Consider the following 24,933-nt stretch of genomic DNA (forward strand, 5'->3'; position numbering starts at 1 on the left):
AAGCTCAGGCGGGGCTCCGCGAGTTTCTCCACGCACACAACTGTTCCCTGTGGGCTGGGCTCTGGGCTCCGAGGAGCGCCTGCGCAGTTCTCCCGGGCCGCTTCTCTGCCAAGCCTGAAAGTGGAGAGAAGTGCCCACGGCTGGAAAGTTAGGGCCCGCGGAGTGGACTGGGCGGCGGGAGACCTTGACAGAGGTGTCATTTCATAGCTGAAGAGATTGGAGCATCTCGGAGAGCACAGCTTTGGAGCCTGATACACTTGGAGTACTCCTCTCTGGGCCTCACTTTTACTCCTGTGTAAAATGGCCTTGAATCATATCCAAAGTTGTTGAGGGGACTGGATGAAATCAAATATAAAAACACTCAGCACAGGAGCACCGTGGGTGCTCACTATAACCCATTTAGCATGGATGTACTCCTTCCCAGTTTGCTTTCCCTTCCCTCCCACTCTTCGGTTGATTTAATGATACTCATTTATTGGGCACCAACGCGCGTCCGACCTGGACTGAGGTTCAATGTGTTGCAACTGCCATCAGAGAGGAAGGGACCCTTCCGAGGTCACAGCTGCAGCCCGAGCAAAACCAGTGCTGGCTGAGCCAGTGCCTGGCAGGACCTAGGTCTCCCGCCTCCCAAGGGGAGATAATTCTGGGGGTGGGAACCGGTCCAGGAGAGGACAGGTGCGGGCCCCGACCTTGAGTCACTTAAGGGGGGGGGGGGAGGACAGCCACGCCTAAGGCTCTGCCGTGAGGAGTACGGTTATACAAGCAGCCTGGACTCCAACTCTTCTAAGAGACCTGCTCTCCCCAGAGAGAAACTCATAGGTGCAGGTTAGAGAGGGTATTGGGTGGTCCTGTGACCTTGGACGGCAGAGACTGGAAGGGGTTATGGGGGGAGGGGTGTTCGTGGTGGGTGCCGTTAGGAGGTGCACAGCTGGGACGGAGAGGCCTATTGCAATCAGGAAGGAGGTATTGGTTCCTAACATGAGATGGAGGAGCCCTTATCTTGATCAGGGGAAGGAATTTATAGATGGGTGTTGGGGGTTTTGTTGGATGTTGAGGGATTCCTGTTGAGATCATGAGATAGCACAGTTGGGTTGCAGGTTCCTGGCTGCCATTAGGAGTAAGGGGCACCCTAAAGGAGGAGAGTCCAAGTCTTGATCTTCAGGGCCTGGGCACTACCCCGAGGTCGGTCGTGATTGTGGTCTTTTGCCATGGATAGTTGGGGGCAGTGGTAATGTGGGCGTCTAGGTCGTGATTACGAGGGGGCTGTTGTAGTCCATGAGATGAGTAGTTCCAAAAGGTCGTGACGTGAGGCAACAACGACCCGGCGGTTTAAATCACGGACTGGCAGCAACCCTGTCCCAAGTCCAACCCAAACGCGGAACTACTCTCGCTCTGCGCAGGCGCAGCACTGGCCGGCTCAGCGGCTACGGTTGGGGGCGGGCCCTGAGGGGTGGGGCTTAGAAGCCTCGCTCTGCGCTTGCGCCTAAGGGGCGTGGCGGTCGCACCTGCGCGAGTTGGAGGAAGGAGGAGGGGCGAGGTGACGCAGGCGTAATAATAGAGAAGGTGCCAGAAAGATCCAAAACAAGTGGCTGCCGCCGTCGCCCAGGAGTCATCTGACGCGAGATTCAGGTGAGGATCCAGAGGGGCCTAAGGGCGACTGGTGGAGGGTAGACGGAACCACCTGGGTGCTGGGGAGAGGGCGGTACCATTCACACTGGGCGAGGGGGTCGGATTTGGACAGCACCACCTGTGCTCCTTTGGTCGGTCCCACTTGTAGGGGCCTGAGCGTCATTTTCGGACGGCACCACTGGTGGGGAGCCGTGGGGCCGATCGGAGAGCATCGCTGGACGGAGCCCAGGGGCATGTCCGGCGGTACTACCCAGAGTCAAAGGGCCAGTCGGCTGGGTGCCCTGGGGTGGGCCCTCAGGCTCGTTCGGACCGAATCGCGTGGTTGGTTCCGGAGGCTGGTTCGGAACATACCACCTCGGGAGGGGCGCCCGGGCTCTGCAGGCCCGACCGGTCGGAGGTCGAGTGAGGTCTGGTGTCTCGACCTCTTATTAGGGGACCTCGGACGATACCATTCCCTTCCGGGGGAAGGGGGAGGCTGAGACGGCTAGGGTGTGAGGGTAGAGCTGCCTCGCGGGTCGCGACGCACTGGCGGGGGTGGCGTTTGGGCCCCCACGTCGCTGACCACTGCCCCCTCCCCGCTGAGTGGGTTCTAGGCCCTGGTTCGAGCTTGTTCCGACCCCCTCCCCCGGGTATGGCGCTGTCTGGGTCGACCCCTGCCCCGAGCTGGGAGGAGGACGAGTGCCTGGACTACTACGGGATGCTGTCGCTTCATCGTATGTTCGAGGTGGTGGGCGGGCAGCTGACCGAATGCGAACTGGATCTGCTGGCTTTCCTGCTGGACGAGGCCCCCGGCGCCGCCGGCGGCTTGTCTCACACCCGTAGCGGCCTGGAGCTGCTTCTGGAGCTGGAGCGCCGCGGGCAGTGCGACGAGAGCAACCTGCGCCTCCTGGGGCAACTCCTGCGAGTGCTGGCCCGGCAGGACTTGCTGCCGCACCTGGCGCGCCGGCGGCGCCGGCCAGGTATGGTTGACTTCCGGTGGGGAGAGGGCCTTGCTCTGCGTCTGGGCCCCCGAGGTGCCTTGATATGGACAGTATCAGACAGCCTTTGTCCCATCCCAGTACCCCCTCCTCCCAGAGTATCAGTGAGAAACTAGAGGGAGAAGCGAGCTTAGGGAGGAGCGAGCTTGTGGAATTTGGCCACATCAGTAATGTTTGTGACCACTGTTTATGGAGGGCTTGTTTCATGCCAGACACAGAGTAAGCCCTTTATATGAACTATCCCTTTATATCCTTCTGGTAATCCCATGAGGAAGTACTGTTACTGTCTCACTGTACAGGGCAGCAATTGGTTCAGAGAAGTTAAGCAGCTTGCTCACATGTTAAAACTGTGTGCTGGGCACAGGAGGTACAAGGTGACCAGACTGACAAAGTGCTACCTACATGAGGCTTATATTTATTGGGGGAATCTGGTATTAAAACAGATAAACAACTTTACATATGATTATAGAAAGACTAAAACAAAATAATGGTACATAGAGAGTAGGGAGTTCTAAGTGAAGGGAGGCCCCCTTAGATTGGATAACCAGCCAAGACCTTTCTGAGAAGGCTGCACTGCTGCCACTGAATAGAAAATTCCAGGGAGAGGGAAAGGCAAGCTTTGAACCCCTGAGACAGGAATGAGTTTGGCATCATCAGAGGCAAGTGTGGCAGGAGCAGAGGGGACTAAAGAAAGGGCAGAGATGTAGGTGAGAAGCCACATTACAGGGGCTTGCAGATAACACAGCTAGAAAGTGAGAGCTAGGATTCACACTCAGCTGGTTTGTGTCCAGAGTGGATGTCCTTAATCCTTGTGAGGGAAGGACAGCAGTCTTGAGAAGGCCAGGAGCTGGGAGGGCTTAAGGCACAGGCTGTTGTGTATAGGCCAAGGCTGTTGAGGCCTTAGCGGGATTACTTGGCGAGATGCAGGGGCTAGTTTGGAGAGGGGGATTGTGAGGCTCCCCTGCCCAGAATAAGCCCATGGGATTTGGACAGTGCTAGGGAAGAACTGACAGCGCTTTTGGAAAAATGTGTCTGAAGGTCAAGGCTCTGGAAGGAAGATTTGGGGAGCCTGAAAAGAGGCCTGCTTACTTCTTCGGGCCTCAAGGAGAGTTGGGGGCGGGGCAGTTCATGGTGGGCAACATTGCAGGGTTCCTTACCATGACTCAGTTTACAGAATAACTCTGAGTCCTCCTCTATGTCAGGAGGCATCAAGCAACTACTGGGCAGGAGGTGTTGGAGAGGGAATGGGTGTCTGGACTCTGACCTCTGGGGAACTCAGGTATTCATCTCAGGGGGTGGAATTGGAGGCTGGGCCTGGGAGGGGCCAGAAGCTGTGCATTACTTCTTTCCATTTTTCTCTATCCCTAGTGTCACCAGAACGCTACAACTATGGCACCTCCAGCTCTTCTACAAAGAGGACAGAGGGCAGCTGCCGTCGGCGTCGGCAGTCAAGCAGTTCTTCAGATGCTCAGCAGGGCCAGTGGGAGACAGGTGAGCCCAGCCGGGTGGTTATAAAGGCAGTTTCTCTCTTTTCCTTCTGAACCCTGATAAGCCTCCTTCATTCTGCCCCATCAAGGAAGGGGCCCAAGGGGTCATTCTGCCTCTTTTTTTAAAAATTGATTTTAGAGAGAGGAAGGGAGAGGGAGAGAGGAAACATCAATGATGAGAGAGAAGCATCAATTGGCTGCCTCCTGCATGCCCCCTACTGGGAATCGAGCCTGCAACCCAGGCATGCGCCCTGACTGGGAATTGAACCATGACCTCCAGGTTCATGGGTCGACGCTCAACCACTGAGCCACACCAACTGGGCATTCTGTCTCATTTTTGCTTTGTGTGTTTGTTATTCCTACAAAAGCATGTGTCCAGAAGCAATGTGTGGAGTTGTTCTTGTGGTTTTAGATTTCATCTAAATGGCATCACTTCATGGGTTCATTCTTCACATGGGTGTCTGTGCTGAACATGTTTCTGAGGTTTATTATCTTCCTAGATTCAGTAATTTTAGATTCATTTTGCCGTTTTTGCTTTACATGAATTTCTACATTGTTCTGTTTTTGTTGTTGTTGACCTCTTTGAAAGTAAATTCCAGGCATCAGGACACTTTACCCCTAATCAGCAAGCCTCCCCTGAAAATGAGATTTTCCCCTACCACTTCAGAACCATTATCATACCTTAAGAATGTAAACACTAATTCTCTGATATCCTAATGGTCCATTTTCATGTCCCTTGTAAGATTGTCTCCATTTTCAGGATCCACTCATAGTTGAGTTGTTATGAATTCAGTTCCTACGTCTCCTTAACCTCTTACTAAAGTGAAACTCCTCCCCCACCCATACCTTTTTCTTTTTATCCCATGACATGGACTTCCTGACCCCTACTAGGCCAGTTGTTTTATAGAATGTCCCCATTATTTCTGGAAGTGTCTAATAATTTCCTAATGATGTTTAACTCGTCCCTTTGCCCTCTATATTTCCTGTGAAGTGGGAAGTGGGTCTGGAGGCTTGATTTGGTTTAGGTCCCACGTTTTTGGCAGGGATGCTCCTGGGTTGATGCGGTTGGTGTGCTTTGCATTGGAGCACATCAGGAGGCAGAAGGTCTGGTTTTCCTGTCGTGAGTGGGCAAGCTTGATCACTTGGTTAAGGGGTGTCTGCCATATTTGTCCTTTGCCAAGTGACATTTTCGCCCCTTTATGGTTAGTAAACAATCTGTGGGATGACACTGGCACATCCTGTTCAGGCGCATCTCCAGTGGGCTTAGCATCCAATGGTGATTCCCACCTGACCCAGTTATTACATTGGTGATTGGAAAGTGGTGATTTTTCTAATTCTTTCATTTTTCTACATCTGTTAGCTGGCATTTTTTCAAGAGGAGTTTTTCTTTCCAACTCTGTACCCCCCCTTTTTTTTTGGTGGAGAGTATCAATGTGGACTCATGCATTCTTATTTATTTACTGTGTTATGATCAATTAGTCACTCTTTCTGATGTTCAAATAGGCTAGCTCCTGTGTCTTTTTGATGAGTCTCCATCATGCACTGGGCACTTCCTGCTGTGTGGCACTGTAAGATGTGGCACTCACCTGTGCTTTTCCTTCCCTAGCCCTGGAATCAGTTGCTTTCAGAAGCCTGGTTTCCTTTAGAAGCAGTGGTATTTAGAGACCAAGATCTGGGTGCTGGGTCTGTTAGAAACTGTTCTTTTAAAAAGTTCATATTAGTATTTTTAATTCGAAATGAACACATAAGGATTTTTTTTCTTATACTGAAAATCTTAGTTCTTAGTAACATTGAGAGATGGATTTATTTGTTTAATTTTACAACAGTAAAAAAATAGCTTCAAAATTACGATGTCAATACGACTGCTGACGCTATGAAGGAAGCCACATATTTGTAGTTATGGTCCTTGGGAGTATATCCCATTGAGAGTTTGCCTTCAGAATGTTTTTATAAGTAACTTGAAATAATTATTTTGTCCACCTGTTTATGTTACCAATTATATACATAGTTAGGTTCGTTTGTTCCTGTCTGTGTTCAATTTTGTTTCTTTTATCTTTTAAAATTTTTTTGACTATGTCAGAACTTAAGTGTGTAAAAAAGGTGTTCTTAGAAGTATCCCTTCCACTGTTGTCCCCCCTCCAGTAAATAATCAGTTTCACTCATTTCTAATGTATCCTTACAGTGTTCCCCTTGCAAGAATGGCAAATAGGGATATACTTGTGTCCTCTCCTTTCTTATGTGGAGTGTAGCAAGCTGTACACGCCTCTTTTGCACCTTGGTTTACTTCACTAACCAGTCTATCCTGGAATGGCTCTGTATCCTCTTTGCCACATGCACATTTACATTGTTTCCAAGTGTGTGCTCTTATAAGCTATGAATAACGCCTGTGGCCTCTGCCGTACTGGTGTGAGTGCAGGAGTTTCTGTATGGTCACACCTGGGAGTGGGGTTGCCGGGTGCATGTGTGCTTGTCTGCCCTTCTGGGTGATGCTAGGTTGTCCTTAATCCCCATCTTAAGGACAAGGCTCTGAGGCACAGGGCCTCACCGCAGAGACCAGCTGTGAACCCTTCCCCAGGCACCTGCCTTGGTGCTCTACCTGTCATCTTGTCCTCAACCACCCCATTTTTCTCAGGCTCCCCCCCAACCAAGCGGCAGCGGCGGAGTCGGGGCCGGCCCAGTGGTGGTGCCAGACGGCGGCGGAGAGGGGGCCCAGCTGCCCCCCAGCAGCAGCAAGAGCAGGCCAAGCCCACCTCGGAAGGCAAAGTGACCTGTGGTAGGTGTCTGTGGGCCTTGGGGAATGCATGTACCATGTCCGTGGCAGGCTGCTGAGCCAGAGGACAGGAGGAATTGGTACTTGTCTGGGGTTTGGCACAACTAGTGACACCTGGCAGGAGGGCAGCAGTTCTTGTCCCTCTGTTTAGCACAGTGGGGTCCTTGTTCCTCTGTTCATCTTGTTTATCTGTAGTTGAAGGGTCACATCCTGTACTACCTCCCCTAGGAAGCCTCCCTGACACTCTGCTGCCCAGTTTCATTTGTTTGTGCAGCACACATCTGCAAGGGTGTATTTATTCAGCAGGGGTGAAGTAATGCAGGGGTGGAAACAGGGCCCTGTGACAAATTGCCCGATTTACCTGTTGGCCTTAGCAATTAAATAGGCTGTTTGATCTTGGGAGGTGACTGAACCCCTCTGTGCCTCAGTTTGCACGTCTGTAAACGGAGGCTGATGATGGTACCTTCCAGCTTGGATTGTTGAGAGAGAAAATGAGTTAACACACATAATACACTTGGAGCAGCATCTGGCCTGGGCCCTTGCTGTTTACCAGTTTTCTCTTCTCCCTGTCACTGCACCATGTGCTTGAGGCGGGAACAGCAGTGAGGACCCTGCCCTAGTGGAAGTGACCTTCTTTCTAGTAGAGTGACAGACCAGTGAAACTGAAGCTCACTTTAGATAATAAGCTCCTCCAAGAGAGGCTGGGGATTGGATGGAGTAGCCTGCAGGCCTCCGAGCGGGTGGGAATTGGGCTTTTATTCTATGCAGCAGGTGCTATCAAGGGATTTGAGGGGGGGTGAGGTAATCTGGTACCTGGTTTTAAAGGGTCTTGACTGTATCTGGAAAAACAGTAAATGTGTTATGACTTGTAAAGTACTTAGATCAACTCTGGGCACATGGTATGTGCCCTGTCAGGTGTCTGTTAAGTAAAAGCGGGAGCAGGGAAATGAGTGACAAGGCTGCCCAGTCCAGCAAGAAGGAGAGGTCTGGCCTATGTTGGTCACATTGGAGAAGGCCAGAAGGGGATGGACTAAGGAAATAAATGTAGAGCTGACTGGATCTGCAGACAGGTTAGGTTGGGTGTGTTGGGAGGACTCTGCTGTGGAAAGTCCTCGTCAGACATTGCCTTCGAGAAAGTCCACCTATCTGAGGGAAGGACCCAGGCCTGTGTGGGCACACTCTCTTACACACTCCCCCTCTCTGCTCATATCTCTGGTACACACTCTGAGTTGGGCAAGCCTGTGGACGTGGGATCAGGTGGTGAGATGCTCTGGTGGAATTACAGGCGGGAAGGTCCGAGGTTAAAGCAGCTCTGCATTCCCCAGAAGACCTTGGTCCAGGGTGCTTCCTCTCGCCATCTGCAGAGCCTCCTTCAGCCCACAGAGCAGCCATGCTTGCCACCTCCCAGTGCCCAGCCTCGCCCCTCAGGCTATGGTGACACATCCACCCCATAGATGAGACTGCAGATACCTGTGCAGGGCAGGTCAGGAGGAACAGACCAATAGAGCTAGACTGTGTCCTCAGACAGCCACGAACTTGAGCAATGGCTGCCTGGTCGTGACTCTTCCCCCGGTCAGGGGTAATTACCAGAGCCACCAGGCTGGCTGGGCTGCCTAGGGAGTCATTGCCGGCCTAGGGAGCAGGCCAAGCAGAGCCTGGGGAGGGGTTTTGCCAGTAGAAGCTTCAGGTCTCTTCCTTGAGGGCAGGGAGGTAGTTCATGGGGTGCGGCTGGCACTTGATAGGGAGGATGGGTAAGCAGGTCTGACTGCTGACTCATCAGGCGGGGTGGGGCTGGAGCCAGGCGCTCCCCAGTAGGGCTTAGTTTTTCCCTCTGAAAGCGGAGATGGTTTACCTTTAATGAGGCCCAGTCCCAGGGGTGAAAGGAGGCCCCACCAGACCTGAATGAGGAAGGATCCTGCTGTTCTTGCGCCCTTCTCACCTGTGACAGCTGTGGGGGGTGGCCCCCAGTTAGCTGCTGTCCACTGAGGGGTAGAACCAGACTGAACTCCCGAGGGTCGTAGAGTGTAAGAAAGGGGGAACAGAGGGTTGGGTGGGAGTCCTGGGCTTGGACCCAGGACCTCTGTGTTTCCATGTCCCTCTCAGGGCCATCACTGGGCACTTTGCTGGGCGTGCTATCTGTCTGACCTTGAATTTTCAAGACAGTGTTGAGGTATAGGAATCATGGTCCCCATTGTGCAGGGCTGGGGCTGGGCTGAAACTTGGGTTTTTTCATTGGGTAATTCCATATATTTATAGAGTGCTCACGCTAGGTGCAGCAGGGACTGGAGGCTCTTGCCTTCAAGGACCTTGAGTTCTGGTGGGAGGAGAAAGCCAAGAGAGATGTCAGATGTCAGCTGAGAAGAGAAAGCAGGGCAAGAGAGTGCTGAAAAAAGCGGCTCTAGACATAGTTTCTAGATAGGGTGGTCTAGGAAGACCTCTCAGAAGAGCACTTGGATGGCTGGGGTAGAATGTTCCAGATAGAAGAGATAGCAGGAGCTCAGGCCCAAGAGGAAGTGTACCAGTAGTGGTGAAGGGGGGTGGCGGGAAGGCTGACAAGGCTGGAACGGAGGGAGCAAGGCGAGGCTGCTAGGAGGCGAGGGCAGAGCCTGTGAGCCATGGGCCAGGGCTTCACATTTTTTTAAATTGATAGAAAGCAGATAGAGGATTTGAATGATGGGCTGAGCTTTGCTTTTCCCTCAATGCTTTCTGTGGAGAAGATAGAGAAGCAGCAGACTAACGTCATGAACCCCATCTCCTGTCACCCGGTTTTAGTAGTTGTCAACTTGTGGCTGATCTCATTTCATCAGCCATATTGTTTGGGCGTTAGTTCTAGGTGTCCTGTTATTTCATCTGTAGGTTTTTCACTGTATACCTCTCAAAGGTAAGAGGTCTTTTAAGAAATTAACAATAATGTCTTAATATCAAATATCTAATCAGCGCTTACATTTCCAGTTGTCTCATGAGTATTGGTTCTCCTGAGTCTCTCCTAATCTATGGTATTTCCTCACCACCTCTGTTTTCTCTCTTTCCCCCTTGCATTGTGTTTGTCTCATAGCCTTTCCCAAAGACTGGATTTTGCTAATGCTTCCTGTGGTAGGGTTGATTGAATATGTTCCCCTGTTGCCTATATCTCCTAAAAATTGGTAGTTAGGGCTCAAGAGGCTTGATCATATTCTGGTTTGGTGTTTTGTTTTTTCCAAGCTCACTTTTTTTAAAAAAATATATTTTTATTGATTTCAGAGAGAGGAAGGGAGAGGGAGAAAAAGATAGAAACATCAATGATGAGAGAGTCATTGATCGGCTGCCTCCTGCACTACCCTTCCTTGCTGGGGATCGAGTCTCCAACCCCATCATGTGCCCTGACCAGGAATCAGACCACGATCTCCTGGATCCTAGGTCAATGTTCAACCGCTGAGCCACACCCAGCCGAGCTGATGCTCACTTCTTAGGTGGTGATGTGTGTTCTTAACCTTCCTCTGACATTGGCAGCAGCTTCTCATTGTCTTGATCCATTAGTTCAAGATTGAAGAACATTTGACACCTAGACTCTGGCTGTGTCTTGGGGAAGAGACTGGAGAAAGGGAGGCGTCCTACTGTTGTCCAGAGGAGGGTGGTCCTGACCCTGTGTGGCAGTGGACGGCAGGGGTCTTTCCATTGGAGCACATTGGCTACCTCCCTCCACCATGCAACATGGGAGCGCAGGTCCTTTTTGCCCCCAGCCCTTCTACTAGGAACTCCCAGAGAGAAGATCCAAGTGTATCTCTGGCCCCGAGCCACACCTAGCACAGGGACTGGTATGCAAGGCTGCTCAGCTGCTCTCCTGGTCCTGGGCTTGGCCCTCATATCTCTCCTGGTCCCTCACTGAGAAGTCCCTCTCATTTTCCTCTGCCCCAAAAGAAAGACCAATGTTGCATGGGTTTGGGGGAGCAGAGGATTCTGGAGCCCACCCGAGTGCAGGAAACAGGAATAGTTCTCCTCTCTAGGAAGACATACCCTCACCCTCTGTCCTGGGAGCAGGGAGCATTTCCCTATAGCTGCCCAAGTGGAGAGGCACTGTTGACAAAGTCTTGGTGTTCATGGCCACAGGAAACAACTCAGCCAGCCCTCAGCCCAGGTCACAAGTGTGCTGGGTGCTCTTTTTGCCTTCCCCTCACTGTCACACCCGGGCCAGCCATCCACTCTCTCCATGTCTGCTCCTTCCGTCCTTGGGCCAGCCACCTTCGGCTTCCCCAGCTGCTGCCCTGGCCCTGTCTCTGATACCCTGCTGCACTTGGCCTCAGCTCTTTGCCTGCATCCTGCCATGTAACCCTCACAGTGGGTCCATGAGAGCAGGTGCTGGGGTGAGGGTGTCTCACACAGGAGGCCATTGAAGTGCAGAGAGGTGCGGTCACCTCGGGAGATCCCAGACTCCCTGCCATGGCCTGCCAGGACATGGTGGGTTCCTCACCTCCATTTGTCCCCTTGTGCCCTTCTCCACTGTGATCCAGCCACACTGGGTGTCAGGCTGTGAACGTCCCAGGTTTGTTTTCTGCCTGTGGATATTCATGTGTCGGCTTCTCTTCTGGAAATGCTACTCTTCTCTCCTGCTTTTGTGTCTCAACCTATTTGTCCACATTCACATTTCACTTCCGATATCATTTCCTGGAGAGGTCCTCTCTGATCATTTCAATCTAAATTACACCTTGTTCTCTATAATTTTCTCTCCCCACCCTCGGGATGTCTTTTAATTACAGATTTCTGTGTATGGTTGTAAGAGGCAGCAAACAGGATAGGGGTAGTTAAGAGCTCAGCCTCTGCAGCCAGGCACCTCAGTTGGAATTCCAGCCCTGCCACTTCCTGTGTTTGTGGCCATGGGCAGGTGACTCATCCCCTGTGCCACAGTTTTCCCATCTGCAGAAAGGGATAATAGCACTGCCTTACAAGGTTGCAGGGATCATCAAAAGGGTCAGTAGGTGTGAGGTGTGTGTCAGCATGTGAGAAGTCCCTCCCATTTTGCAGGAAGTATTATAGAGGTGTCTCCTATTGCTATCACATTATTTTGGTCAGGAGTCAAGGGGAGATTGCACATGTGCTGTGACCCAGGGCCCGTGGTGGAGTGGCAGTTCAGATAATGCACAGCTTCTGTGCGCTTCCTCTTGCATTCTGGACCAGGGTTGGACCATGGTCTGGTGAAGGATTCTCTCGTCTGTAAATGGGGAGAATGAAGGTCTGTGAGGACTCAGGGACCCAAGATAGGGAAAAGGCTTGGGTAGGGCCAGGCACATGGCAAGTGCTCCCTAAGTGGGGGTTCCATGTCTTCCAGTGCCACCTGTGCGTGGGGTGCTCGTGTCACTCCCACGTTGCTGGCACTCAGTAAATAGCTGTTGAATGGAAGAATGAATGAGACACACGACTCTACCCTGGTTCTGTCCTACTTCTAAACACCACCCCGCATGTTGTGGGGTGGCCTCTGGGTGAATAGACAGTATATGCCACAGGTCTAGTAGCAGTTCGTGTTGGGGAGAGGGGTGAACTGGGAGGGATTCACGTGGGCAGGACGTGGTGGGTGAGTGGGGCCATTTATTTTTTACTTTTATTTTTGAAATACATTGTTCATTTATTTTTAAAAATTGTGGTAAAATATGCGTAACATAAAATTTACCGTTTTAGCCATTTTTAAGTATACAATTTTGTGGCATTAAGTGCATTCACATTGTTGCACAGCTATCACCACCATCCAGCTTCCTAACTTTTTTGTCTCACCAACCGAAACACTGTCCCCATTAGACACTCCCCAGCTCCTTTTCCCCTTGGCCTCTCGCAACCTCTGTTCCACTTTCTGTCTCCATGAATTTGGCTATTCTAGGTACCTCATACAAGTGGAATCATACATATTTGTCCTTTTGTGACTGACTTATTTTACTTAGCTTAATGTTTTCAAAGTTCATCCATGTAGTAGCATAGCAGAATTTTCTTCCCTTTTAAAGCTGAATAATATTGATCATACCATATAATGTATATGTTATATATCATGTATGTATCACATTTTGTTTACCCACTCATCTGTTGGTGGATGCTTGGATTGTTTCTGTCTTTGCTCTTGTGAGTAATGGTGCTATGAACATGGGTGTACAAATATTTGTTCAAGTTCCTGATTTCACTTCCTTTGGGTACATACCCGCAAGTAGAATTGCTGGATCATATGGCAATTCTGTGTTTTGAGGAATTGTATTGTTCAGTGGGGCCATTCTGGTCAGTGGAGGCTGGCGGGTCACTTTTGTGAGCAAGTGAGGCTTGGCTGGGAGCACTTCCCTTGGGACTGGAGGACAGGGTATGGAAGGATACAGCCAGGGTTGAAGGATATGAGGGAGGAGTTTGGCTCAGGATCCCAGGCAAGAGAGGGCAAGGCCTGGGCAGGGGCTGTGGGATTAGAGGTGGGTGTCAAAAATCGCAGTTCCTGTTTCTGAGTGCCTTCTGTATTGTAGGCCCTGGGTCAAGCATTTCACAAGTTGCCTCATTTAATCCTTATGACCCCACTGTGTAGCAGGGACCTCTTGTTTGTTTATGTTTTTCAGATGGGGAAACTGAGGCTCAGAGAGGTGAGGTCACATGCCCAAGGCCCCACAGCTAGAGAGTGGCAGAGCCGGGACTCACCTCAAGGTCTGTTGGACTCTGCCACCTGGCTCTGTGCCTCTGCCACTGAGCAGCCTTGTATGGCCTTGGACAGGCACTGCTCCTCCTAGTCCCCTTGTTCCCCAGCCCACGCTGATTGAGGGCATGGTCACACATTCATAGGAGTCAAGCATGTGAGCCCAGAGGTCTTATCTGGTCCTTAGGATGGAGGAGCCAGGCCTGAATGCCATTGGAGGTCCTGGGGGCTGAGGCCAGGCAGGTTTCCCCGGGCCTTGAGCAGAGAGGGTGAGGTTCCCCTTGAGGCAGAAAGAGGAAGGTCTGGGGTTTGGGGTGGGAGGAGGAAGTGGGTGGTGCTGAGAAGTCATCTTGGGGAGCAGGGACCTGCCTTCTACTTTCTGCTCTGCTGTTCACACAGTCTGTGAAAGGTGAAGGGAGGCCGGAACATGACACTTCCCTTCCCAGAGCTTCAGTTTCCTCATCTGTCATATGGGTTGAATGTGACACACGGGGCTGATCCTGCTGATCCTACTGAATCCCCAGAGGTAAAGCATTCGACACATGGGGCACATCGGAACTGTTGGAGGCTGCCGTTCTTGGGGCACCCAGTCGGCACTGTGTGTGTACTGTGCCAGCTAGTTTCTATTCTTTGTTCTTTTTTTTTTTTTAAATTAAGATTTTACTGATTTTCTTACAGAGAGGAAGGGATTGAGAGAGAGAGAGAGAGAGAGAGAGAAAAACATCAATTGGTTGTCTCCCACATGTGTCCTGGTCAGGGATTGAACCTGCAACCCGGGCATGTGCCCTGACCGGCAATCAAACCAGTGACCTGTTGGTACATGGGTCAGTGCTTAACCAGTGAGCCACACTAGCCAGGTTCTTTGCTTTTTTAATCCTCTTAACATCCCTTTACAGCAGGGATTGTCCCCTAGTTTAGGCAGGAACCTGAGCTCAAAGAGGTTGTGACTTGTCCCAGGTCACACAGTTAGTGCCTGGGTTCGAATTGGCTCCATTGACCTGAAGCTGCTCTCTGGGGCATGGGAGGTTCAGCAACCTCATAATGTGCTGCCACTGCCTGACATGCAACATTGAACAAATCACTATACTTCTCTTTGCCTCCATTTCCTCATCTGTACAGCGGGGGTGATAATAGGGCCTGCCTCACAGGGTTGTTTGTGGATTCAGAGGAGCCTAGCAGGTGGAGTGGTGCCTGGCAGATAGTCAGTGCTCTGTGCTATGGACTGCTGTTATTTATAGCTTATAGCTGGTCCTCGGGACAGCCTGTGCCATGTGTGAAGAAGAGGTTCTGTTAGTAGCCCCATTTCACAGGTGCAAATTCAGTAATCCCAAAGGGAGGCGATATGCCCAAGGTCACATTATAAGGATAACGTTAGTAGTCCCATGTCCTGTCCACTGCACAGGGCTGCCATCTCATTTGGGCGGATGAGGGCAGGGTTGTAAATGATAGAAACGCAACTCAGACTGGCTTAAGCAGACAAGAAAGTGTAGCTGAATCTCCAGGTGCTCTGCGTATCATGTGATGAGCTCAGGAGTCTTTCCCTTTCTATCATTGGCCCTGTGTAGGGTTCATTTTCTCCCTTCCTGAGGGCAAAGTGGGCCCCAGCAGCCCTGGGCTTACAGCCCACCATCTTAGCAGCCTCTGTGGAAAGAGAGCACTTGGTTCCAGTAGAGCCAGCCCAGCTCCAGCCTTGAGTCTCCTGGGTCTGGTGCTTGCTTGGTAGGTGGGGGGCAGGGGATGTGGTTAGCTCCACATGAATCTCACTAGTTGAAGGTGGCAGAGGGGTGAGGCTGGTTGTCTAAGGCAAGTTGTTCATTCATGTATTCCTTCATAAATACAGAATGAGCAACTACTGTGCCACGGGGCTATAAAAGTGAACAAAGCACCTACTGTGTGCCATGGGGCTATAGAAGTAAACAAAACAGACCAAAAGCTGTCCTTCAGGGAGCTCACATTGTGGGGAGACAGGTGATAAGCATGACAGGAAGGGAAAGCATAGAGTAGGTGTAAAGGTGCTAGGCACCTTGGGAGAAATGGAGCAGGGTATGGGAAACTGGGAATGCCGGGGGCCAGGGTGGTGGTTGTGAAGTTCTAAATGGGATGGTTGTGGTAGCCTCATTGGGAAGGTGACATTTGAGCAAAGACCTGAAGGAAGTGAGGGAGCAAGTCCTGTGGGGACTGGGGACAGAGCATCCCCTGGTTAAGGAGAGGCAGGACTGGGTGGAACCTGCCTGAGGTAGGGGAGGAGGGGGAGCAGCAAGGCAAGGCTGGAAGTGGGGCACGTGAAAGGAAGGAGGGCGCCAGGTCAGGAGGTAACAGAGGCCAGACCAGAGGAGGGAAGCCGTGTGAGGGTGTCACTCATACTTGGGTGTGGTTACCAGAAGTGGGAAGGATGTGGGTCAGGTGCAGTGTAACCCACAGGGTAGTGGGAGGAGCCTGCAGGGGAGGCTCAAGGGAGGGAGGAGGGGTGGCAGACTCCTGTGCAGTGTGTTGGGTGTCAGCTCCTCGATGATGAGTCCCTCTTTCTCCTTAGACATCCGGCTCCGGGTGCGAGCAGAGTACTGCGAACATGGGCCAGCCTTGGAGCAGGGTGTGGCATCTCGGCGGCCCCAGGCGCTGGCACGGCAGCTAGATGTGTTCGGGCAGGCCACTGCAGTGCTGCGCTCCCGAGACCTAGGCTCCGTGGTGTGTGACATCAAGTTCTCTGAGCTCTCCTACCTGGACGCCTTCTGGGGGGACTACCTGAGTGGCGCCCTGTTGCAGGCCCTGCGGGGTGTATTCCTGACTGAAGCTCTGCGAGAGGCTGTGGGCCGGGAGGCTGTCCGCCTGCTGGTCAGTGTGGACGAGGCTGACTATGAGGCTGGCCGGCGCCGCCTGCTGCTGATGGAGGAGGAGGGGGGACGGCGCCCAACAGAGGCCTCCTGATCCTGGGTCTGGCAGGACTGACCCCACCTCCTAGCCTCCGGGCCACCTTCACCCCAGGAGGACGAAGATAGACGACCATCTCTGCCCCTAGGGGACTGTCACTCCAGCAGCTCTGAGGACTGAGACAGACAGATGGCCAGGCCCCCTGACAGCCTGCACCTTGACAGTTCCTCTGACAGGATGTGGGCTCTGAAGCCTAAACCACTTCCAGCTGAGTTTCCTTTCCAAACTACCCCCATCCCACCCTCAGGTGTGTTCCTTCAGCTCCAGGAGGCCAGGGGCTCAGGCATGCAGATCTCAAAGGGAAGGAGACATAGCCACACAGTCACCAAAGGCCCCCTGCACATTGTGTTCCCAACCCTGGGTGGTTTACACACACTGCCCCCATTGAAGTCTCCCCTGGGCTCCTGCCCTGGCCTGCTCCACACACTTCTTTGGCCTAAGGGCTTCTCTCTCAGGATCTCTGATATTATCGCCCCCAACCCTGGGCTTCAGCTGCACCAGGCACTGAAGTTGGGGCACACACGGGGCCTGCTCACCTTGCCCCAACATCTCTACAGCCAGCCAGGGCTCTTCCCACTTTTCACACACAGACCTGGCCCTTCACCTTTTCCTGCTCCCCAGAGCTGGATGTGGACTTGCACAAGGACCTACACCCAGAGTGTCTCACGTGTGTTACCAGCTGTATCAGACCAAGTGTGCTGCTGCCCATGGGGCCAGGACCAGAAGCCAACTGCCATCTCAGAAAGGGAAAGGCAAAGGCTTGTGGGCCGATGGGAAAAGTCTTTTACAAATTGCATCAATAAAACTGCCCTGGAAGGGGCATAGGTGGGCATCAAGGCTCCCTGGGACTCTTTCTTAATGGGCTGGAGGAAGGAGCTGTGCCTAGTACCAATCCTGGAGTTCCTGGCCCAGTATCAGGCTGATAGGTAAGCAGGATGCTAGATCATCTGCCAGTTGTTACCACAGGCTTGCTCTCCTCTCTGGGCCTCAGTTTCCTCATCTGTCAAAGGAAAATACTGCCTTGGAGTCACAAACCCTCCCAGCTCCATTTGCACTTGTTTTGCTCCTTGGGAGTGCCAATATTTTTCACTTGTTCGGTGAAATGGGCCAGCTATCTGCAAGACTGACAGCTCAGAGATGAGCAGTTACGCTTTGCCTAGAACCCCTCTTCAGGTGGTTCCCCACCTATCATACCTTCTGGACAGTCACCTTCTCAAATCTGGATCTCTGTTCTTTCTCTTCCTGAGGCCAAACACTTCTTCCTGCTGCCCGGTGGCTGTAGGAGGTTGTGGCCTCCTACTCTTGACCCATTCCTTGTTTATGGGCTTAGGAACTCAAGTTTCTTACACAGCACCCAGGGTTTTCCTTCCTGATGGGGAAGGGAACCAGGACTGGGAAGCTGGGGGCATGGTGGGCAGGGATTCCAATTTCTGGCCTTTTGTGGGGGAAGGGATGGACCTGCCCACACCTGGAGCCTGTCCTGAACCCTTGACCTGTATATGGGGGATAAAGTGGCAAGTTTAGGAGTTGAGTCCTGTCCAGGAGTCAAGACCTGGTCCAGCTAGTTGCTGTGTGACCCCAGACGGTCCCTGTACCCTTTCTGGGAGGGAGCTAAGGTCTATGGGGCACCTACTTAAGTTCTATTTGATACTTAGCCCCTTGTGTGAAGTAGGGATTTTACAGGAAATGGGCTGAGAGAGGGGAAGTGACTTGCCTGAGGGATAAAGCAGCTTGGGTGGGATGGAAAGCAGCTCTCCCCTAGAGGACCAAGTCAGGCTGGGGAGGGAGACCAGCTCCTGCGCTCTTTCTCCTCTTGAGCTGTGGGACTCTCCTTGGCCTGGGCAGAAGTAGGCTTTCTTTTCAGGACCTTCCCAGATTTAACTTGGGCTCTATTTTAATGGGAGCTTACTGTACTTAAGGGTGGGAGCTGCTGCCTGTTGGCTGGGCTAAATTCCAGGATCTGCCTCTTCCTCGGGCCATGGTGCCTGCCTCCACCCCTAGTGAATGATGGGTGCCACCAGCCCCCATGGTGGACAAATTCAGGCTTGGCCTCTGCTTTAGTTCCATGCTCCAAGCCCCACCGCCTGCCTGGGCCCGTCCCGCCCGCCGGCCCCCTCACCCTTCAGGCTCCTTCCCCAGCGCCTCAGGCCGCGCGCTGGCGCCTGCAAGGCGGAAGGAGGGTCCTAGCTTTGCGGGCCCCAGGAACGCGCAGGCGCAGTGCGCGGCGCGTGCTGAGTGGCGGGAACCTCGAGGCAGTGTCTCGCCTCCAGAGCCTCCCTGTGCGCATGCGTCTTGGAGCCCGCCTGTGCTCTTGCCAGAGCCCCGCCTGGCGCTGGGGGTGACCCGACAGACCCCTGAGGCCCAGAAATGGGTCAGACCCAGGCCTTAAGGACAACCCGGGGAGATCAAAGCTTCAGAAGTCTAGAAAGACTTGTGGGGCAGGGCCTGAACAGGCTGCCGCCAAGGGAAACGGACCGTGGGAGCTCAGAGGAAGGCAGGCCATGGTTCCGCGGAGGAGAGGAGCCCGCAGCTGGCTCTTGGACGATGAGAAGTTCAACAGAATGACAGAGGGGACATTCCAGGCAGAGAATCTCTCTTAAACCCTAGGGAACATTCCTAAATGGGATGTGAGACAGATGCAGTCAAAGGTAAGTGACAATGCAGCGTGAGCCACCCCCTCACTGCATCAGCAGTCACCTACTGCCACATGCTGGCAGACAGACATGGCCCTGATGATTACAACCTAAGGTGGAAACATGAGGCGGCCCGTTGTGCCTGGGGCATGGAAGCACAGGTCCCCCAAGGCTTCTGAGGGCCAGGCCCTGGGCTGATCTATGTTGGGGACCTTGAGAGGACTCTAGACTGGGCTCTGGCTTCTGTTCTTGTGGGTGAGCCAGAGTGGGACACTGAGTCACAGCCCAGAGTAGTCAGCGACTGAACAAGCAGCAGAGGCTGAAGGAGCCCGAGGACTCTGAGTGGAGGGACCCAGGAAGGCTTCATGGGTTGAGAAGCTCCCTGTTCACTCTATTAAACATTAACACCACCACCACCATCACCACCTAGATAGCTTTTAATTGTGAATATAACATTCAGAAAAGTGCATAAAACATAAATGAACAGTTAAGTTGTAAAACACCGGAGCCTCCCATGTTAATACATGACCAACACCCCAGAAAGTCCCCCACCCCGCCACCTTTCTGCCATGTGTTCCATCCTGATCACAACTCCCCTCTTTCCCTAGGCAGGAATACTATCCTGACTTTGACAGTAATAATTTCTTTTTTTAAAAAATAATTTTAAAAAATATTGATTTTAGACGGAGAGGAAGGGAGAGAGAGAGAAGCCAAGATTTGCTGCTCCACTTAATTATACATTCATTGGTTAATTCTTGTGTGCTCCCTGACTGGGATTGAACCCGGACCCTTGGTGTATCGAGACAATACTCTGGGCCTCGACAGTAATAGTTTATTGCTTTTCTTTAACTTTCTAGTTTTACAGCACTCAGTGATATAGTTAATTTAATCTCTTTTTGCACTTGACATAAATGGCATCATGAAATATATTTTCTATTGTGTTTGGTTTCTTTTGCTCAACGTTGTGTGCGTTTGTTCCATGTGTTTATCCATAGCTGACTCATTTTTATGAACACCCCTCAAGTAGTCCATGCGTTGCAGCGTTGACAGGCATTTGTGTTGTTTCCAGTTTAGGGATGTTATGAATAATACTGCTGTGAACTTTGTTCTGCATGTTTCTTGGTGAACATATGCTTACGTTTCTGTTTGGATACACCTAGAAGTAGAATTGCTGGACATGGGTACAAGTGTATTCAGGTTTGGTAGATACTGCCTGTGAGTTTCCTAGGGCTGCTGTAACAAATTACCACAAGCTTGGTGGCTTAACACAACAGAAATGTATTCTCTTATAATCCTGGAGGCCAGAAGTCTAAAATCAGTTTCACTGGGCCCAAATAAAGTTGTCAGCAGGCCCACACTCACTTCAGAGGCTCTAGGGAAGAATTTATTCCTTGTAGCTTCCTACTTCTAGTGGCTGCCAGCAATCCTAGGTTTGTGGCCACATCGCTCCAATCTCTGCCTCTATGGTTATATTGCGTCTTCTGTCTGTGTCAAGTGTTCCTCTGCTCCCATATAAGGATATATGTGATTGCATTTAGGACCCACCTGAATAATCCAGGCTAATCTCACCTCAAAACCCTTACTTTAATCACACCTGCAAAGTCTTTTTGCCACATAGGATAGCTCACAGGTTCCAGGGGTTAAGCCATGGGCATTTTTCAGTCTACTGTACTCATAAGCTGTTCTGAAGTGTTTATGCCAACGTACTCTCCCAGCAGTACTGAATGAGAGTTCCCTTTCTTCAGTCCTCACTTTGCCTTTGCCCAGCTGACAGATGCGCGGTAGGCTGTCACTGCAGCTTGTCTTCATCTTCCCTAATGATTAATTTCCGCTCACTCCTGGGTGAGGAACAGGCGGTCTTTGGGTGGGCAGGATTCTAGATAGGCGGAATAGCATGTATGAAAGTTTAAAGAAAACATTTATTTAAATGTGAAGAAGAGGTGTGTTTTAAGCATTAGGTTATTAAAAGTGAAGAGAATGCAGAGATATAGGTGCAATAAAGCCAATGGTAAATAAGATGGTCCAGTATGAGGCTCTGGCTAGGCAGGCAAGGGAGAGAAGCCAGGAGGGGTCTGGCCAACTGGCAGAAAACAGAGGTATCAAGGGGGCGGGAGCTCTCTGTGAGTTGAGGCATGATGCCATGATGGCAGCAAGGGCCTGCCAGGCTGGGATCAGGGTGTAGGATACTGGATTTCAAACACAGAAGATAGTACTGGGTTGTGATGAAAGCTAGGCCTTTTAAATTTGGAACCCAAAGAGTCCTTCCTGTGTTAGAATCCTGGCTCTGCCACTTGGCTAAATGTCACCCAGTACTTTTCTCCATCTTTCACCCTCAAGTCATTCAACGATCATTTACCAAGGTATACATCTATTTCAGCTACTACAGGATGGGTCAGGCCCAATCCCTCCCTTGACAAGTTCTGTCATAGTATAGGATGTGATCCCCGGGGGCACCTCAAAGGGACTTATGAGGGGCTGTGGGAACTCAGCTGAGGCAGACCACGACTCTAATCTGGCTTCATAGAACCTGGCTTCCTTGAGCCTTATGTCCTCAGGTTCTATCACCCTCTGTCCCATTTCCTCACCGACATCTGTTGACTCCCTGGTCATTTCCCCTCATTTCTGGAGACTAGCACCTCCTCACAGACTTTCCACCCCAGCCCTGCCATCCTACTGGGATACTTAACTTCCCTGTGATGGTCTGATCTAGCCTCTCAGTCTCTTTCCACCTCATCTCTGCTAAACTTCATCCCACTCCAGCCACCCACTCCCATGACCACACCTTGGACTTAGTCATTACCTGGAAGTGCAACACACATAGCAAACATTCACCGAGCACTTATAGCAAATGCCAGGCACTGTGCCAAATGGGTTACAGGTGTTTACCCCTCACAAAACCTGCAAGGTGGGTATTAATATCCTCATTTTCAAGGTGATGATACACACTCAGGATGGTGAATTCACTTCCCTGGGTGAAACTTAGCAAAGGGGCAGAGCCAGGATTCTTAACACAAGACACTTTGGGTCCCAGATTAAAAAGCCCTGGTTTTGCCCTGGCCATGTAGCTCAGTTGGTTGGGGCATCATCCTGATATGCCAAGGTTGTGGGTTTGATCCCTGGTAAGGACACATACAAGAATCAACCAGTGAATGCATGAAATAGTGGAACAACAATCCGATGTTTCTCTCTCGCTCCATCTGAAATCAGCAAATTAAAATAAATAAAAATTTTATAAGAACCTGGTTTTAACCACAACCCAGTACTGTCTTCTGTGTTTGAAATTCCAGTATCCTACACTCTGATCCCAGCACCTGCCTTCCAGGCCTGGCAGGACCTCACTGCCATCATGCCTGTAGCCTCAACTCATAAAGAGCTCCACCCCCTTGATCCCTCAGTTTTCTGCCAGTCAGCTAGACACCCCCCAGGCTTCTCTCCCTTCCCTGCCCAGCCAGAGCCTCATATTGGACCATCTGATCTCTTTTGCTAGCTCTCTAATAGCTGGGGCCCCAGCAGGAAACAGAGGGCACCGCAGCTGGGATTTTGAAGATAATTTAATAAAGGGACAATTTACAGAGGTGTGGGCAGAGTTGAGCAAACCAACAAGGGAGGTGAAGACAGCAGGAAGCTGTGACCACCCTTAGGTCTGCATGGGCAAAGAAAGGAAGTGATGGTATTACTGCAGCTAGGTGAGAGCCGTGGAACATGCTGGAGTGCACCAGAGTTGTAGAGGGTACTGCTGCTGCCAAAACTGTGGTGCTGACACGGAGCTAGGAGTAGGAGAAATATCGTGAGTGATGTTTCCTTCTCCCACTCTCTGATGTCCTACTGGTGCTTCCCATGGGGGACCCATGTAGAAGTCAGAGGGCAAGGGAGCCTGGATGATGTTGTCCATATGGGTAGAGTAGGGTGGAGGGTGGATCCGGAAGGGCAAATGGAAAATGACCAGCACTTTCTTGATTCCCTTCCACCCCTGACCTTCTGCCTCATCTGTCACCACATCCCTAGCGTTGGTCCATGTGGTTGAGATTGGCTCAGAGAAGGATGGTGGCAAAGTGGTGCATGTGGGAACCACTCCGACTTCTTGGTCAGTCTCCTCTCTGTCACCACTCTCCCGTGAATATCCCTCAACTCCACCCTTTAAGTTTCAACAAATTAAATTAAGGCTTATCAATTTAGCTTAATCAACTTTCTTCAACTTCCTATTGAAACCTACGCCCAGATTTATGTCACTCCTCCAGGCTCGGTTTTAGTCCAGCCTCCCCACCCTTGCATCACCCATCCCATCAGGACTCCCAGAGTATTACTCCATCATTCTTCCCTTTTGTTTCAACAGTCCTTCCTTCTCTCTCTTCCTTCTTACCCTATAAATTATCCAAATATTTACCACCTTTAAAACAAACACAAAAACCTCTACCTCCCTGTACTCTATGCCTGTTCTTTGTTCTACTCACCTCATCCAAAATTTTTGAAAAAACAAGTATGTTAGTGTTCTTTGGGTGCAAGCAACAGAGATGGACTCTTGCTAATTTAAGCAAGCAAGGAATTTATTAGAAGGAAATGAGGATGGCACCCACAGTGGAAGGAGAGACAGAAGAACCAGGCTTTGGAAAGGACTGGAATCAGGGCAGTGGCAGGGATGAAGACAGCAGGAAGAAATGGCAGTTTCCTCAGGGTCCTGGCTGCCACATGAATCAGCTCTAACCAGGTGCCGGCCTCCTGTCACGTAAGCTCAAGATTCAAATTCCAGGGAGAGCTTCTGATTGGTGCAGCTCGAGTCATGTGGCCTCCCCTTGGCCTGTGGACAGCTGGGCAGCCTGATGGACAGTCTCATGGAATCGTATCGGGTAGGCTATGGGTGGTTCCTCAGAGAAAAATCGGGGAGATGTCATAGACGATGGGGAAATGGATGCTGGGCAGGCAGAAACAACGGATGTCTGCAGAGCACTCCTGCTCAACAGCCCAGCCTTCATCTCCCATTGGAGTCTCAACTCACCGAAACCATTAGAACCCAGCTTGTTAATGACCTTTGCCAAATCTAAGGACATTTTTTGGTCTTTATGTGCAGTTTTTAACTCCATTGACCAGGGTCAGTATCTCTCTCTTGAAAATCTTTCCTCCCTTGGCTTCTGCATAACAAATAACCCAAAACTTAGCATCTTAGAACAACAAACATTTATTATCTCATAGTTTCTGCAGGTCAGGAATCCATGAGCCCCTCAGCTGAGGGGATGTGGTCTTTTCTTAAGGCTCCAGTTGTATATGTGGAGGATTAGCAGGACATAGTTTCCCCCAGGGTGAGTAATTAGAGAGAGGAGAGAAGAGAGAAGAGAGAAAGGAGAGAGGGAAGGAAAAAAAGAGACATACCTGCACATCTTTTTATAAACTAAATTAGAAATGGCATCCCATTACTTCTGCCATATTCTGTTCATTAGAAGTGAGTCACTAGGTCCAGTGCACATTGATGTGAGAGAGAAACATTGATTGGTTGCCTCCTGCATGTTCCCCTACCAGGGATTGCACCTGCAGTTGGGTATGTGCCCTGACTGGGAATCGAACCCACTACCTTTTGGTGTACGGGATGATGCTCCAACCAATGGAGCCACACCGGCCAGGGCATGAGTTGGTTCTTGAAGTCGAATAGAAGCCAGAAGAAGAGTGAGAAAGGCATTACCGTTAAAGGAACGGCATATGTCAAGGCTGGGAGGTAAGAGGAGGCAGACTCAGGGAAGCGGTGGTGGTCTGGTGTGGTTGGAGTGTGGGGTGAAAAGTGGGCAGTGACTAGAGGGGGAGGGGAGCCGATATTGTGAAGGGCCTGACAAGTTGGCTAAGAAGTTTGGGGTTCATCCTATTAGCAGCGGAGAGCCCAGAAAGAGGTTAAAGC

At 51.2% G+C, this 24,933-nt stretch overlaps 1 protein-coding gene across 1 annotated transcript; it reads left to right on the top strand.

Moving 5' to 3' along the window:
* The first annotated feature begins 1,716 nt into the window (after nucleotides 1-1,716).
* Nucleotides 1,717-17,251, top strand: DEDD2 (death effector domain containing 2). Its single transcript, XM_016209262.2, has 4 exons — nucleotides 1,717-2,588; nucleotides 3,975-4,097; nucleotides 6,726-6,866; nucleotides 16,025-17,251. The coding sequence occupies exons 1-4, from the start codon at nucleotides 2,261-2,263 to the stop codon at nucleotides 16,414-16,416; spliced, it is 984 nt and encodes a 327-aa protein (XP_016064748.1). The 5' UTR covers nucleotides 1,717-2,260; the 3' UTR covers nucleotides 16,417-17,251.
* Nucleotides 17,252-24,933: the final 7,682 nt, after the last annotated feature.

This window comes from Miniopterus natalensis, chromosome 18, assembly GCF_054644295.1.
Source record: "Miniopterus natalensis isolate mMinNat1 chromosome 18, mMinNat1.hap1, whole genome shotgun sequence".
NCBI lineage: Eukaryota > Metazoa > Chordata > Mammalia > Chiroptera > Miniopteridae > Miniopterus > Miniopterus natalensis.

What these genes read in the sequence shown, in the direction of transcription:
- DEDD2 (XM_016209262.2), top strand. Translation starts at nt 2,261, where the DNA reads ATGGCGCTGTCTGGGTCGACCCCTGCCCCGAGCTGGGAGGAGGACGAG. An exon ending in GCGCCGGCGGCGCCGGCCAG is followed by an intron (nt 2,589 to 3,974) that starts GTATGGTTGACT and finishes CTCTATCCCTAG; the next exon opens with TGTCACCAGAACGCTACAAC. An exon ending in GCAGGGCCAGTGGGAGACAG is followed by an intron (nt 4,098 to 6,725) that starts GTGAGCCCAGCC and finishes CATTTTTCTCAG; the next exon opens with GCTCCCCCCCAACCAAGCGG.